The sequence below is a fragment of the Oncorhynchus masou genome, chromosome 30 (assembly GCF_036934945.1).
Source record: "Oncorhynchus masou masou isolate Uvic2021 chromosome 30, UVic_Omas_1.1, whole genome shotgun sequence".
NCBI classification, from domain to species: domain Eukaryota; kingdom Metazoa; phylum Chordata; class Actinopteri; order Salmoniformes; family Salmonidae; genus Oncorhynchus; species Oncorhynchus masou.
This window is the reverse complement of record NC_088241.1, coordinates 57,190,212-57,205,467: the sequence shown is the minus strand read 5'-3', so window position 1 is coordinate 57,205,467 and position 15,256 is coordinate 57,190,212. Positions and strand designations below refer to the sequence as shown.

The window sequence follows — 15,256 nt, the reverse complement described above, 5'->3', positions numbered from 1 at the left end:
GAGCTGCATGTAGCCAGTGAGTTAATAGCCTAGTTATAGATAATGTGTAGTCAGCAATAGGGGAGTGATTGCTTCCTACATGAGCACAAAATGTGTACATTTCTCTTTGAAATGAGAGTCAGGTAGAAGGTTTTTTTTTGTCTTAAAGGGGCAGTGTTGTATTTTGAGACAGGCTTGAATAAGTACCCAATAGGCAGAAGGTAGGATGTCTGATTCTCTGTAATAATGGGCATAATAATGCATTTTATTTTATAAAGTGGTTTCTAGCACCAAAACACAACAACATTTCCAGTCACCTCCTTGTCTGAAGGGTAAGTGGATAAACAGGTTAAGCCCTGTACTGTATGTTTTTCTGTCAAAAGTCTCATGGAATGTTGGCCTACATTGAACACCACACATTGGCTGCTACTGTAGGCTGAATGATAGAACAGCTATTTCCATCTTAAATTGTTATGGAATGCATTTTCTCCATAGTTGTTTTTATTGTAGGCCACTCTGGTGGGCCTACATTATTATCAAACAAAAAAACAATAGCCTATAAAAGACACTCACAAAATGTGAGTTTGCTATTCACAAGAAGCATTGCCTGATGTTAACCATGCCTCGAACAAAAGAGATCTCAGAATACCTAAGATTAAGAATTGTTGACTTGCTGGAAAGAGTTACAAAAGTATCTCTAAAAGCCTTGATGTTCATCAGTCCACGGTAAGACAAATTGTCTATAAATGGAGAAAGTTCAGCTCTGTTGCTACTCTCCCTAGGAGTGGCCATCCTGCAAAGATGACTGCAAGAGCACAGTGCAGAATGCTCAATGAGGTAAGAAGAATCCTAGAGTGTCAGCTATAGACTAACAGAAATCTCTGGAACTTGCTAACATCTCTGTTGATGAGTCTACGATACGTAAAACACTAAATAAGAATGGTGTTCATAGGACACCACGGAAGAAGCCACTGCTGTCCAAAAAACATTGCTGCATGTCTGAAGTTTGTAAAAGTGCACCTGGATGTTCCACAGCACTTCTGGCAAAATATTCTGTGGACAGATGAAACTACCGTTGAGTTGTTTCGAAGGAACACACAACACTATGTGTGGAGAAAAAAAAGGCACAGCACACCAACATCAAAACCTCATCCCAACTGTAAAGTATGGTGGAGGGAGCATCATGGTTTGGGGCTGCTTTGCTGCCTCAGGGCCTGGACAGCTTGCTATCATCGACAGAGAAATGAACTCCCAAGTTTGTCGACATTTTGCAGGAGAATGTTACGCTATCTGTCTGCCAATTGAAGCTCAGAGGTTGGGTGATGCAACAGGACAATGACCCAAAACACAGAAGTAAATCAACAACAGAATGTCTTCAACAGAAGAAATATTGCTAAACTGAAACAGTTTTATAAAAAGGAATGGTCCAAAATTACAGAAAACATTTGGTTGAGGTTATTGCTGCCAAAGGAGGGTCAACCAGTTATTAAAAACCATAATTTCCCACCCTGCACTGTGAATGTCTACACAGTGTGTTCAATAAAGACATGAAAATGTATAATTGTTTGTGTGTTAATAGTTAAAGCAAACTGTGTGTGTGTCTATTGTTGTGACTTAAATGAAGATCAGATCAAATTTGATGACCAATTTATGCAGAAATGCAGGTAATTTTTTTTGCAACTGTAGCAGAATAATTGGAAGGGGTGTCCACATATGTTTGTATATAGAGTGTAGCTCAATGAGAAAAGAAGTGAAAAGAAGACATGGGAAAGAACCTTGGGGGTGGCCAGGCCAATCCAGGAGAGCACTGTGACCACTATGTCCACCACCATGAAGTGGATCCCTTCACCCCCGTTGTTCCCAGAGACCACCAGTTGTAGGAGCGGCCCCAGCCACAGCCTGGCGTATGGACGGAAAACCTGCAGAACAACAGCGTCAGAACCATCAGAAATATCAGGAACAGTATGTTGGAACCACACCTGCCAATCTTGATTTGAAATACAAATGGGAACAACGGGAACGATGAAGGGTAAACACAGGGAGAAAATATATTGTTGACAGATATTGTTAGAGGATGGGTGGCCTCACCTCCTCTGTGTTGATTATCAGCTTTGCGATGAAAAGTCGGATATTTAGCGCTGTGGCTGGATTTGCCAACTTTCCTTGTAGGAACTTCATCCAGGGTGGGAGTTCACTGGGTATGCCTCCCTAGACCACACAGAAGACAAGACAAGATGTTGGAATGGGTCCCAATCCCCAAAATATATTATCAACTTTTCTCCAACTGCAATAGACAGATTTGTGCAGAATTCCAAATCCACCCCTAGCCCCTACTCCCTAGCCCCTACTCCCTGTAGATCTGATGAGGGCTGGATATGAGGAATCAATATTGCAAAAAGCCGACCAGAGGGCAAGATTAAGCCATAATAATGCTTATATCTATCAAATCCTCTCAGATCTACAAGAGTGCCCGGGGTTTAGGGGCTAAGTGGTCAGTGTGGAATGGAGCAGTGGAACGGAGCAGACCTGTTCAACTCTGGGAGTGATGTTATTCCTCTGCATGTGGCCCACCAGAGACGCCATGGCCGCCATGCACTCGTGTTGGTTCAGTTCATCCATCTCCAGGTCCACCGTCTCCTCCTGAGCCGAAATGGTCTCGGCTCTCTCCTGAGGTAATTCCAAAAACAGTCAAACATTTACCAATAAAAAGAGACAACAGTGCAAATGAGTTTGTAGGCTCTTTGTGTATATGTATATCCAAAGAGACACACAGCTGTTCCTTCTGCTAAAGGTGCTTCCACTAAGTATTGACTCAGTATATCTTTAGGATATCTTAAATATTGTATATGTACTTATGCAATGTGTATAATAAAGGTAAGGGGCCTGTTAGGGGATGGGACAAGGGTCTCTCCCATGGATACACTCTAACCCATGTAAAAGCAACCCTGGAGCACGCGGTCGGACTGACCCGCTTCCTGACTGTGCGACTTTGCCCCGCAGGATTCTGAGAATTGTAGGAGAAGCTCTGGACTCCGGTTGAGAAGTCAAACTGACTCATCTCCTCACTCAGACTGCTGTCAGCCATGTAGGACTGAGAGGAGAGGTATACTGGCTCCTCTGATGGGCAGAGACAACACGGATAGAAAGGTTAAATATAGAGACAACTGTTACTTCCAACAGTGTAACGTGAAGTATACTAAGGAACCTCAACTGAATGTCAGGTGGAGATGCAGATTCATCCTACCTCCGTTCTCCTCGCTCACTTCTTTCCGAATCATGACGTATTTCTTCTTCCTCTCCATAGGAACCTATAAGGAGAATGAGAAGGCTATGCTCAGATTACTGACATCACTCGGATTACTCACTGATGTCAGTGGGAGAAAAAACAAACAATATACCTCAATTTCAATAGGGAATCTGTACGTCCTTTGGGTATCAATGAGATTCTCGAATATGAATTGATTCTGGGGGAAAGAACAGAAGAACATACATTGTTGATTTGTATTGTAGAATTGATCATGTGAGATGAGCCTGGTACTTCTATACCCATACCATTTAGCAATTTTATTTCACCACAGGAAAAAAGGACATAGTTTATATGTTTTTATAAACTGAGTGTATATATTACAATGCACACTTTAGAATGCCCTTCATGCCAATCAGAAACAAGTATTCAACAATGCCATGGTATAACTTGTATTATAAACTGGGTGGTTCGAGCCCTGAATGCTGATTATATCTGTGGTCTATCAGACCGTATACCACAGGTATGACGAAACACTTATTTTTACTGCTCTAATTACATTGCTAACCAGTTTATAACAGAAATAAGGGTCTCGGGGGTTTATGATATATGGGCAATATACCACGGCTAAGGGCTGTGTCCAGGCACTCCACGTTGCGTCGTGCTGACAAACAGCCCTTGGCTGTGGTTTATTGGCAATAAACCACACACCCTCGGGCCTTACTGCTTAAAATATACAACTGGATAAAATCGGCAATGCAGTTTGGTTGAATTAACCCTTTACTATGGCATGACAATAGGAGTTGGCAATACAGCACAAACAGATCTGGGACCAGGCGACTTTGTATCACCTTCTCAGGTTTCTCTGTAAAGAGGAAGCCTTGGTAGAACTTGGTCTCGTTGAAGCTACAGCTGATGACTGCGATGGCACAGTTATACCCAGCACAATGGTACTGCCTCCTGATCTCCAAGAGCTGAGTTTCTCCTGTCATGTTCTCCGTGAAGGCTTCAAAGCATGACCTAAAGGGAAATTACAACTGGATTTAGCAACACAAACAGCAACACAAACTAGACGACTGGAGAAATTGATTGAGTACCATTTTATTTATGTTTTACCCCTTGACAAGGTTAGGGGTGAATATATATTTAATGTATGGCTATATTGGAACATTTTATTTATGTTTTACCCCTTGACAAGGTTAGGGGTGAATATATATTTAATGTATGGCTATATTGGAACATTTTATTGATGTTTTACCCCTTGACAAGGTTAGAGATGAATATATATTTAATGTATGGCTATATTGGAACATTTTATTGATGTTTTACCCCTTGACAAGGTTAGGGGTGAATATATATTTAATGTATGGCTATATTGGAACATTTTATTGATGTTTTACCCCTTGACAAGGTTAGGGGTGAATATATATTTAATGTATGGCTATATTGGAACATTTTATTGATGTTTTACCCCTTGACAAGGTTAGGGGTGAATATATATTTAATGTATGGCTATATTGGAACATTTTCTGGATGGCACCTTTAAAAAGATACAACTTATCGGTGGACTTACTTGATGAGAGTCTTTGACAGCTCGTTGCCCTCTGTTTTGACTGTGGTTCCACAGTAAGCCTGGTTGATCTGGGAGTCTTTGGAGTAAACCTCCTCTTTAGGCAGACGAGAGTAGAGCAACGCCATCAGTTTGTAGCAGCCATTCTTCTTAATCAACTGGGCCTCATAAGCCGCTTCGTTGGACTGAAAAAAAAGTCAGAAATATTTTTTTCAACTGGTTTAAAATGTTTTTCAACTCTATGAGAACATTAGAAAAGGCTCAGTTAGGATTAAGTTTATCTGCAAAAACAAAATAAATAAATAAAGTCAAATAACATTTCAAGCCTTACACGTGACAGCAGATCTACACCAAAACACTAAGTTCTCTATGTTATTTTAAAATGTTTTCAGACTTTTTCAGTAAAGCACACATCCCGTCATATAACAGATTAAAGCAATGAACCTTGTAGATTCCACAAAAGCCAAAGCTCTTTACACTTGTCATTAATGTTCCACCACGGTAAAAGACTGCAGAATATTAAATACAGATAACCAGAAAGCAACCAACAGACCTTGGTAAAGCGAGCGAGCAGCGCCGCCATGATGTCACCGACGTTAGCGCTGAAGAATTCAGCCAGGGCTTTGGGACTGCAGTAAGAGGCTAATGGTAGCAGCACTCTCTCCAGCATGGCTTGGAGCATGGAGGGGACAGGCACGTCACCCTGCTGGATGGTCTTGTACACAGCACATAACAGCTGCACCATTCGCTCACCACTGGACCTGCTCACACACAAAACACTCTTCAATCCACCTTACACTTGGAGAAACCAACACTGATGTAAACACGGTGGGGGAAATAAGTGCCTCACTCACCGCCTAGCAATTCTTTGGAAACACGTTTGGAACAAGTCCTCCATAATGTGCTTTGTATCGCGGCACAGAACTCCGGCCATTAATTTCAGCAGAAGAGGACTTTGAGAGAGTTCTAGGGCATCCAAAAACTGAAAAGGAGTGACATTCATGATAATTTACAAGAATAATTCAAGATATCATTAAATATATGTGATGGGAATCAAACCCAGAACCCGGATGTTGCAAGAACTATGCACCCACCACTTGAGCCATTAGAACACTACTGGTCTACCGAAGTGTCCACTTCTCCACCCCCTTATGGATTTAAAGTGGACTGGTGTAAGAACAATGTTGGAGGGACTTAGGACTTAACCATTAAAGTTGATGGCAGACCAGAGCTCAACTACAGGTGTATTTGAGTATTTCTTTTTTTAATTATTATTTTTCTGTGTAGTGTGTGTGTATGTTCACATAATGTGTCCCGAATCAACTACTTCTATTGGAAGTATTTTAAAGTATTTTAAATACTTATGTTAAATACTATTTTTTAAATACCTAGGTTAAATGCATGGGAGTGTATTTGAGTATTTTCAAATAACTTCCAAGTGTATTTACAAATACATTCCCGATATTCAACTACTTATATTTTCAAATAAATAATATTGAAATACTTACTTCCAAATGTCTTTGAAAGTAATTGAAATACCCTAAATAATACTTTTGAACCCAGGTCTGGTTGACCTTACCTTTCGAAGACAGTCCATGTAGTTGTTGCGGTGCAGGGAGCCACGGGGGAACTCGTCTGACTGCATCGGGAAGTGGGATGCCACCAGTGCCTCCAGGGACGTCTGCAGCTGGGCCAGGGGCTCCTCCGGCAGGGTGGTGAAGAATGGCAGCATGATCAGTGCCTGGCTCTGAAGAGTGGTGGGGTTAAAGCGATAGTTCACTCAAAACAGTGATGAACATTTTTCCTCTTCCCTTGACTAAAGGCAAGACAGTTTTCCATGACTATGAGTCAATCCCATAGCACTTTGTTAACAAGCTTAAGGACTTAGTATTGTAGTGTGGCTTATGTTCCCAACCTGGCTATCCATGCTACCACAGCCAGTTAATTATCCACAGATACCAAATGACCCTTCTCCCATCCCCAGCAACTCAGTTTTCAGTGAACATACCTTATAAAATAGGGCTTAAAAAAAAAACTAAAAAACATTTTAGATAACAAGAAACAAAATCAGGAAGATTAAATTGATTAAAACGACCTTAATGCTTTACCTTGAGATTCAACGGCAGGGCCATGTCAACGATGAGAGTAGTGAAAGTGGAGAACACCAGTTGGAATGCTTGGTGGCCGGCATTGGAGCACACAGATGAATCAATCTGCACAGAATTAGATATACATATAGTTAGAATGAACAGTTAGATAAACTCATATAGGTTAAACACAAGCTAAAACCTGGGTACAAAAATACAATGAAAACATGTTTAAAAATATGAAAAGAAGCATATATCTGGCTATGCTGCACCTGTAGAACCTTGGAGAGTAATGTGAGGGTGGCGGTTTTACTTTCTGACGTGGAGGCGTTGTTGCCCCACCACGGCCTCAGCAGCTCCCACCTCTGCAGTATCCACTCCACCAGCCGACTGCCCTGGCTCTTCCTCATCGAGCGCTCCCGGAAACTGTGGTCCAGCATGCCGTTCAGCAGCACGCTAACCTGTTGCAAGGACACCAAAGAAATGTACAAATGTATTCTACAACACTTTTTGGTCATCTTGTTTAGAGAGAGATATACTTTGTCCATTTTCTTGGTAGGTCATGGAAATGTGTATTTTGCTTTCAACCCAATCCCTGACATTTGAACGAAGGTTTGATTCTAAATCATTTATTAGATGAGACCACTACTACTCACCATGCTAGGGTTTTGGGTGGCGGCTTTCATGAGCAGCGTTACGGTGGTATCCAGGTTGCTGAGCAGCTCTGCATTGAGCGTCATCTGGAAGAGGCTGTAGAAGTACTCTCCATGAGAGAAGCTGAGGAAGTTCTGCTTGCGGCTGCCCGCCAGAGGCACAGACAGCATGATGGTGTTCAAAAGCAGCTCTACCAGCTGCTCACTCTGCCAGAATGACGACAGAACACAAACAGGTAAGCGTAGCAGAGACGGAGTTTGATGAAGTACTTGAGTCAAGCCGCAATCCGTGACCTCTCAAATTCATAGCTGGAGCTATGAATACAATCACTGACTATCTACGAGATTAAAGTTTTAAACATATTTGGAAGCTATACATTGTTTGTTTACAAAAAGATGAAAAAGAAACAGAAGTCTGCCATGTAAGCAGCAAACTGCCAGAGGGCATGGATGTTGCTCTGTTGGCCTTAGCACCCCGCCTGCAAAACAATCTAGGGGAAATTAGGCTAGGTGTTTCCAACCTGTCCACCCAGGGAGAAGGCCAGCTGCACCAGTCCGTCGGCTAGCCTCCTGCTGCTCACGTCCATGGAAGGGAGGGCCTTCCTCTCCTCTCCGGGGGCGATGCCTTTGTATACCGCCAGGAGGAGTTTGGATCCCAGGGACTGTGAGTAACTGAGATCCTTTAACACACAGTAGAGAGAACAGTCACATAGTGAAGAGATTTCAACAAGAGGGGAGGTGTGTAACATTTACTATTTGTGCACTACAAGACAACAATTGAACTCTGGCCTTAAGTAAAGCTGGGCCGAAATGTTTCAGCAGCAATAGGTAGATCAGTAAGACAGGGGTAAGGAGAGAAAGAAAGAAAGAGTACCTGGCTGTGCAGAAGGGAGCTGAGGAACCCTGCTTTGTGAATCTGTTTGCAGGCAGAGAGAAGCATCTCCATATTGGCATGGCTGGTACAAGTGTCTGGATGGTAAAGGTCCACGCTACACAAGTCCTCCACACTGAAGACAACACAAACCCATTATTAATCATCATTCCTACGCTATGTTTTAATCTGTGCTCTGATGATTTCCTGAAGAAAATTAATGATATAACTCCTATAAAGCCCATACTTGTCTACCTAACATGTTTAAAGGGCTACTTAGAAACGACAATGGTCTAGGGGTTGGTTTGGGAGTGAACTGATCTTAACCTAAACAGAGGACTAATCAACACCATACAGACCTTTGCTGGGATATCCTCTTCCTGAGGCTGTCCTCCAGATCCTCTCTGTAGGGTGAGACCAGCAGGGCCTTCAGCAGGGGAACACACACCTCTGGCAGGTGCTTCATCACTTCCAGGTCAGCCATGTTGAAGCCAATAGATGAGGGCTCACAGACAGTCAGAGCCACCAGCTCCAAAAAGGCAGAGTCAAACAGATCCTTCTCCAGTAGCTAGGGACAGGGTTAAAATGGGTATTTATCAGTTTATTTCTACAAGTAAACAATCTTGCAAGTTTCCAGAAGGCAGCAAACGAAGACCCATGATACCATACCTAATTTACAATACAGCGAGACAGTGGGCATTAAATTGATAAAGGGATACATTTTACACTTTTCTGACACTTTATCCTCCCCCGAAAATACATGCAGCTTGTGATTGCATAGGGGAATTGTCAGCGATTTAGAGGTTATGTACATACATTTTCCAGGAAGTACTGAGAGTTTTGTCTTGTTGGACACTAGCACAGAAATGAGGTGCCCATAAATGTCTACAAAGCCAAAAATATACATAAAGTAATCCTTCACCTTCCAAAAGTCCTGTTGGCATTTGACCAGTACCACCGTGGCAAACTCCATGAGTCGTACGATGATGGTGCACTTGCTGTAGTTGTACTGGTCTCTCTCTCTGGGACTGAAAAGGGAGATTCTCTGGCCTGCTCTGAAACAGCCCTCTGCTGCCTCCAGCTCCTTGGTGGCCAGTTCAGCAAGGAAGAACCCCAAGGCATTCAAAAAGCTGGATTTCTCATCAGAGCCTTCGAATAAAGAAAAAAACTTGTGACTGAAATGCAAGTGTGACCATATTGGATTCAAACCCAGGTCTCCTGTGCGTCACACTACTTTGTTAGCCCTCTGAGCTAAAAGCGAGTCCTCATGTCTCAGGCAACGTCCCTCATCATACGAGTGTGGCTCACCAGTGAGTTTACTCACCTAGTATCTGCTGAGGCTTGATGATGTGTAGGCCGATGAATGTGTTGTAGCAGTCGAGGGCGGCCAGCAACAGATCCATCCACTGCAGCGCGGCCCTGATGGTGAAGGGGCCGGCCAGGTGCCTGAGGGTGGGCTGGGAGAGCAGCCCTCCCCCCTCCAGCCTGGAGATGAGGAAGCCCACACCATGCTGCTGCAACAGCTCCTGCAGCCATTGGGACGGAGACCTCTCTCCTAAAGACAAGAAAAGTCCCATTATGATCTTTGTGGGCTATACTAAGCCTCGTCTCAGGGTAGTAAGTTGGTGGTCTGTTGATGTCCCTCTAGCCGTGTGGGGGCTGTGCTTTGGCAAGGTGGGTGGAGTTATATCCTGCAAACCTAACAGCAACATTTTCTTGTTTTTATTTTATTTACGGATAGCCAGGGGCACGGTTCAACACTCATATACAAACAATGCATTTGTGTTAAGTGAGTCCGCCAGATCAGAGGCAGTAGGGATGACCTCTTGAGAAGTGTGAACTGAACCATTTTCCTGTTAAAATGTAATGAGTACTTTTGGGTGTCAGAGAAAATGTATGGAGAAGAAAGTACATTAGATTCCTAAAAAAAATAATGTAAAAGTAAAAGTAGCCAAAACTATAAATAGTAAAGTAAAGTACAGATACCGCCAAAAACTACGTAAGTAGTACTTTAAAGTGTTTTTACTTAAGTACTTCACACCACTGGTCACAATGTCACACAACCCCCCCATCTCAGCCTCCAGTATCTATGCTGCAAGAGTCTATGTCCCGGGGGGCTAGGCTCAGTCTGTTATATCTGGTGTAATTCTCCTGTCTTAGCTGGTGTCCTGTGTGAATGTAAGTATGCCTGCCTGCCCCCCCCCCAGCCCTAGTACCATGCCTCAGGACTACCTGACCTGACGACTCTTGGCTGTCCCCAGACCCTGCTGGTCATCTATGAACATTTGAACATCTTGAAGAACAATCTGGCCTTAATGCACTTAATGTACTCTTATAATCTCTACCCGACACTGCCAGAAGAGGACTGACCACCCCTCAGGGCCTAGTTCATCTCTAGGTTTCTTCCTAGGTTCCTGCCTTTCTCGAGAGTTTTTCTTAGACACCGTGCTTCTACATCAATATTGCTTGCTGTTTTACTTTAATCTTCTATTTATTAAGACACATTTAAATTAAAAAGGTAAAATATTTAAATGTGCAATGTGGTGTGGTGCCAGGGCTTTATAATTTGATTGATTGACTGATTGAATAATATTGCAGTAAATAAACAACTTTTTCAGGTCAATTGTGTTTGACCTTTGTCTCAAAGCCATAGAATTGCACATTTAAATATTTTACCTTTTTTATTTAAATGTGTCTTAATAAATAGAAGTTTAAAATAAAATGTTTAAACATACTATAGTTAGAATGTGTTATAGTCACATTTGTCTTTTTTTACAGAGGAACAGATACAAAGTACAGTTCACCTGGTAGCAGGGGCACAAGCTCGTAGAAGAGCTCCATGCACTTGTGACGGCACTCGGTTTGAGGTCGCCCACACTGCTCCAGAAGCCACATAACAACATCGGACAAACACACATTTTCATCAGGAGGAAAGCCCCTAGTGGAAAAGAGAGAAGATTTAGTAAATGATACAAGTCAAAAATGCTTTAACACGGAGTTGCGTGGACTTGAAGTTGAAAATGCAACCATCCCAAAAGAGCACCAGCCTAGTACATTGCTAACCTTGGAATCCGCCTCTTGGTGTTCTGCTGATTGAGGTTGGAAGCCTTGTATTTGATGATCCTCTTCAGGTGGTCAATAGCACTTCCACACTGTTGCAAGGTTCCTAAGGAAGTAGAAGGATTTTATTCATCTTTATGGCGATATATGGATTTGCATGATGATGCATATTGATGGATTTCAGCACCTCAAGATCTTAACTGTATATTATGACCTCTCTGGACACACGTAAAACCTAATTATTTTGTGGACTTTTGTTCATATTGAACATCATGATTAACAGAGCACCAACAGGAATTTAGTGACAATCCTTACCCAAGGATCTCTCGTCTGAATGGGCCAGTCCCAGGCTTTCAACGAATACCACCAGTGGCTTCAAAGACAAACTGCTCCACCAGGGAATTCTCTTCTCTGCACAGACAAAGCAAACAAAAACAAATTGCAGTCTGTAGTGTAGGCAATCTAGCCACATTTCCTTTATTTCCTAGTATGAGTGTCCCGTTTACTGCACTAACACGCTTCACAGAATCAAATAAGACCTTACCTGAATAGTCGGTAGATACTGTTGAAAGCCAGAGCAGCACCCAGCCTCTTAAAACCATTAGGATGCAGGGCCAGGCTGTAGATGCGCTTGAACAGAGACTTGATGTTGGCTGGGCTCTTCTCTTGTTGCTTGGGGGTGGTCTGTTTAATGGACCACTTGATGAACTCGTGAATGCAGCGGCCACAGAAGTCTCGGAGTGTGCTATCCACAGGGTCTATCACGCCATCCTGAAGAAAAACGATATCGTCAGAAACCTTTCATAAACAACTGCTGTAGAATAAGTACAGTATTTCAGTTTTACACATTCACTCCTGGTTGAAATACATTTTTCACAAATTGTGGCAACATGGGACCAAAAGCATGGAAGAACATTGCAGTTGCAACTACTTTTGCTATCAGTTTCACATTCTATTAAAAATAAATAGTATTTGAAATTCAGTAGGGGAGAATTACCATAATAGCCTCCAAAACAGCAACTGTGTCCTGACTTTCAAATTTCTTGTTGTTGGTGAACCAGTGGATGAGCTGCATCACCAGTGGTTCGAAAAGCTGCCTTGTTACCTGAAAACAAAAAGTTGAGGTTCAAATACATGATTTCTGTAGCATCTACAGTGCATTGGGAAACTATTCAGACTCTTGACTTCTCCACTTTGTTACATTATAGCCTTATTCTAAAATAAAAAATCTGCAATCTAACCACAATACCCCATAATGACAAAGCAAAAGCTGTTAATTTATTTAGCAAATAAAAAAATACTGAAATACCACATTTATATAAGTATTCAGACCCTTTACTCAGTACTATGTTAAAGCACCTTTGGTAGCGATTACAGCCTTGAGTCTTTTGGGGTATGACAGGTATGGCACACCTGTATTTGGAGAGTTCTTCTCTGCAGATCCTCTCAAGCTCTGTCAGGTTGGATGGGGAGCTGCACAGCTATTTTTAGGTCTCTCCAGAGATATTTGATCGGGTTCAAGTCTGGGCTCTGGCTGATCCACACAAGGACATTCAGAGACTTATCCAGAAGCCACTCCTGCTTTGTCTTGGCTGTGTGCTTAGGGTCGTTGTCCTGTTGGAAGGTGAACCTTGGCCCCAGTCTGAGGTCCTGAGGGCTTTGGAGCAGGTTTTCATTAAGGATCCCTCGGTACTTTGCTCCATTCATCTTTCCCTCGATCCTGACTAGTCTCCCAGTCCCTGCCACTGAAAAACATCCCCAAAGCACGATGCTGCCACTAACATGCTTCACCGTAGGGATGGTGCCAGGTTTCCTCCAGACGTGACGCTTGGCATTCTTGGTTTCATTAGACAAGATAATCTTGTTTCTCATGGTCAGAGTCCTTTATGTGCCTTTTGGCAAACTCCAAGTGGGCTGTCATGTGCCTTTTACTGAGGAGTGGCTTCCGTCTGGCCAATCTACCATAAAGGAGTGGTGAAGAGATGGTTGTCCATCGGGTTCTTGGTCACCTCCCTGACCAAGGCCCTTCTCCCCCGATTGCTTAGTTTGGCCAGGCAGGCCAGCCCTAGGAAGAGTCTTGGTGGTTACAAACATCTTACATTTAAGAATTATGGAGGCCACGGTGTTCTTGGGGACCTTGAATGCTGCAGAAATGTTTTGGTACCCTTCCCCAGGTCTGTGCCTCGACACAATTCTGTCTCGGAGCTCTACAGACAATTCCTTCATTCTCATGGCTTGGTTTTTGCCCTGACTTGCATTGTCAACTGTGGACTCTTATATAGACAGGTATGTGCCTTTCCAAATTATGTCCAATCAATTGAATTTCCCACAGGTAGACTCCAATCAAGTTGTAGAAACAACTCAAGGATGATCAATGGAAACAGGATGCACCTGAGCTCAATTTCGAGTCTCATCGCAAAGAGTCTGAATACTTATGTAAATAAAGTATTTTTTTTTTATTTATTTGGTATACATTGGCAATCAGTTAAAAAAAAAGTTTTTGCTTTGTCATTATGGGGTATTGTGTGTAGATTGCTGAGGATTTGTTTTTATTTAATCCATTTTAGAATAAGGCTGAAAAGTAACAAAATGTGGAAAAAGAGAAGGGGTCTGAATACCTTCCAAATGCGCTGTATATATTGGCCTTACAAAGTGGTCATGAAGGCTACATCAAGCCTAGCGGTTAAGAGCATTAGGCCAGTAACCGAAAGGTTGCTGGTTCGAATCCCTGAGCTGATAGGTGAAAAATCTGCCGATGTGTCCTTGAGCAAGATACTTCACTCCGATTGCTCCTGTAAGTTACTCTGGATAAGAGCGTCTGCTAAATAACTGAAATATACAAATATATCAAGGCTACATTAAGCCTTAAGCTGATTTTTGTCTGAAGTCCATCAGGCACAGCTAGAGACTAGGTCCTCTCTAGGTTTCTTCCTAGGTTCCTGCCTTTCTAGGGAGTTTTTCCTAGCCACTTTTTGGGGGCTTAGGCTGGGTATCTGTATAGCCCTTTGTGACAACTGCTAATGTAACAAGGGCTTTATTAAAATAAATGTAATTAATTGAGTTAGACTTATGGACTAACCTGGTCCACGTCGCAGGCGAGCCGGAGCAGCACAGGGAACAAGCGTTTGTGCAGGTTGTACATAGGAAGGCTGCCCTTCTTCCCTTCCACCATCTGAGAACCCTTGCCCACCATGTATACCACCAAGCTATGGAGCAACTCACAGGCTGCCACCTGAACACAGCACATACACACAGTAACAACTTTAAATACAACTCTTGAGAAGTGCACATTGGATAAGTGCTGGCTCTATTCAACTCAATGCCATGTATAGAGCTATATTCTTTTGACTTATTTCAGGGATCTGCACACATTCACAACAGTCCCAAACTATTAGGTCTATCAGATATATACTTAATCAGATTTTTTGGGCCGTCTAGCTTCCTTGTAAAATATATATGTTTGTTTACAAAGTTTGAGGGGCCATACTTTGGTTTGCCTGTCACTTGTTGACAGCGCCAGCTCTGTGATGCGAGGTAGAAAGGGGTCGAGGTAGATGACGGGCTTCATGTCAGTGAAAGGCACAGCGAAGCTCAGTCTTTTCTCAGAGTCCCAGGCCACAAACTTCTTCATCATCTCCTCGGCTGAGGTTGCTGGTGAGAGAATAAGATCCTATATAAACTATAGAAACATACCAAAGGTGATATATAAAGATATGAGGGTATAGCCGACATACAATTAGCTCATGTGCAGACGTTCAAACACATCACAGGAGGTTGGTGACACCTTAATTG

The 15,256-nt window shown here is 42.6% G+C and overlaps 1 protein-coding gene across 1 annotated transcript in view; it reads right to left on the bottom strand.

Annotated features, from left to right (window-relative positions):
• prkdc (protein kinase, DNA-activated, catalytic subunit) overlaps window positions 1–15,256 on the bottom strand; it is a 44,349-nt gene that overhangs the window by 16,717 nt on the left and 12,376 nt on the right. Inside the window, 27 exon segments of the mRNA XM_064949507.1 lie at window positions 1,755–1,898; window positions 2,068–2,187; window positions 2,506–2,646; window positions 2,948–3,096; window positions 3,224–3,287; window positions 3,378–3,443; window positions 4,075–4,243; window positions 4,797–4,978; window positions 5,347–5,554; window positions 5,648–5,775; window positions 6,373–6,540; window positions 6,902–7,006; window positions 7,153–7,341; window positions 7,537–7,740; window positions 8,055–8,213; window positions 8,408–8,540; window positions 8,764–8,972; window positions 9,327–9,553; window positions 9,729–9,959; window positions 11,209–11,342; window positions 11,468–11,570; window positions 11,780–11,834; window positions 11,836–11,875; window positions 12,009–12,235; window positions 12,462–12,569; window positions 14,544–14,696; window positions 14,952–15,115. Coding sequence (XP_064805579.1) covers window positions 1,755–1,898; window positions 2,068–2,187; window positions 2,506–2,646; window positions 2,948–3,096; window positions 3,224–3,287; window positions 3,378–3,443; window positions 4,075–4,243; window positions 4,797–4,978; window positions 5,347–5,554; window positions 5,648–5,775; window positions 6,373–6,540; window positions 6,902–7,006; window positions 7,153–7,341; window positions 7,537–7,740; window positions 8,055–8,213; window positions 8,408–8,540; window positions 8,764–8,972; window positions 9,327–9,553; window positions 9,729–9,959; window positions 11,209–11,342; window positions 11,468–11,570; window positions 11,780–11,834; window positions 11,836–11,875; window positions 12,009–12,235; window positions 12,462–12,569; window positions 14,544–14,696; window positions 14,952–15,115 — 3,980 coding nt within the window.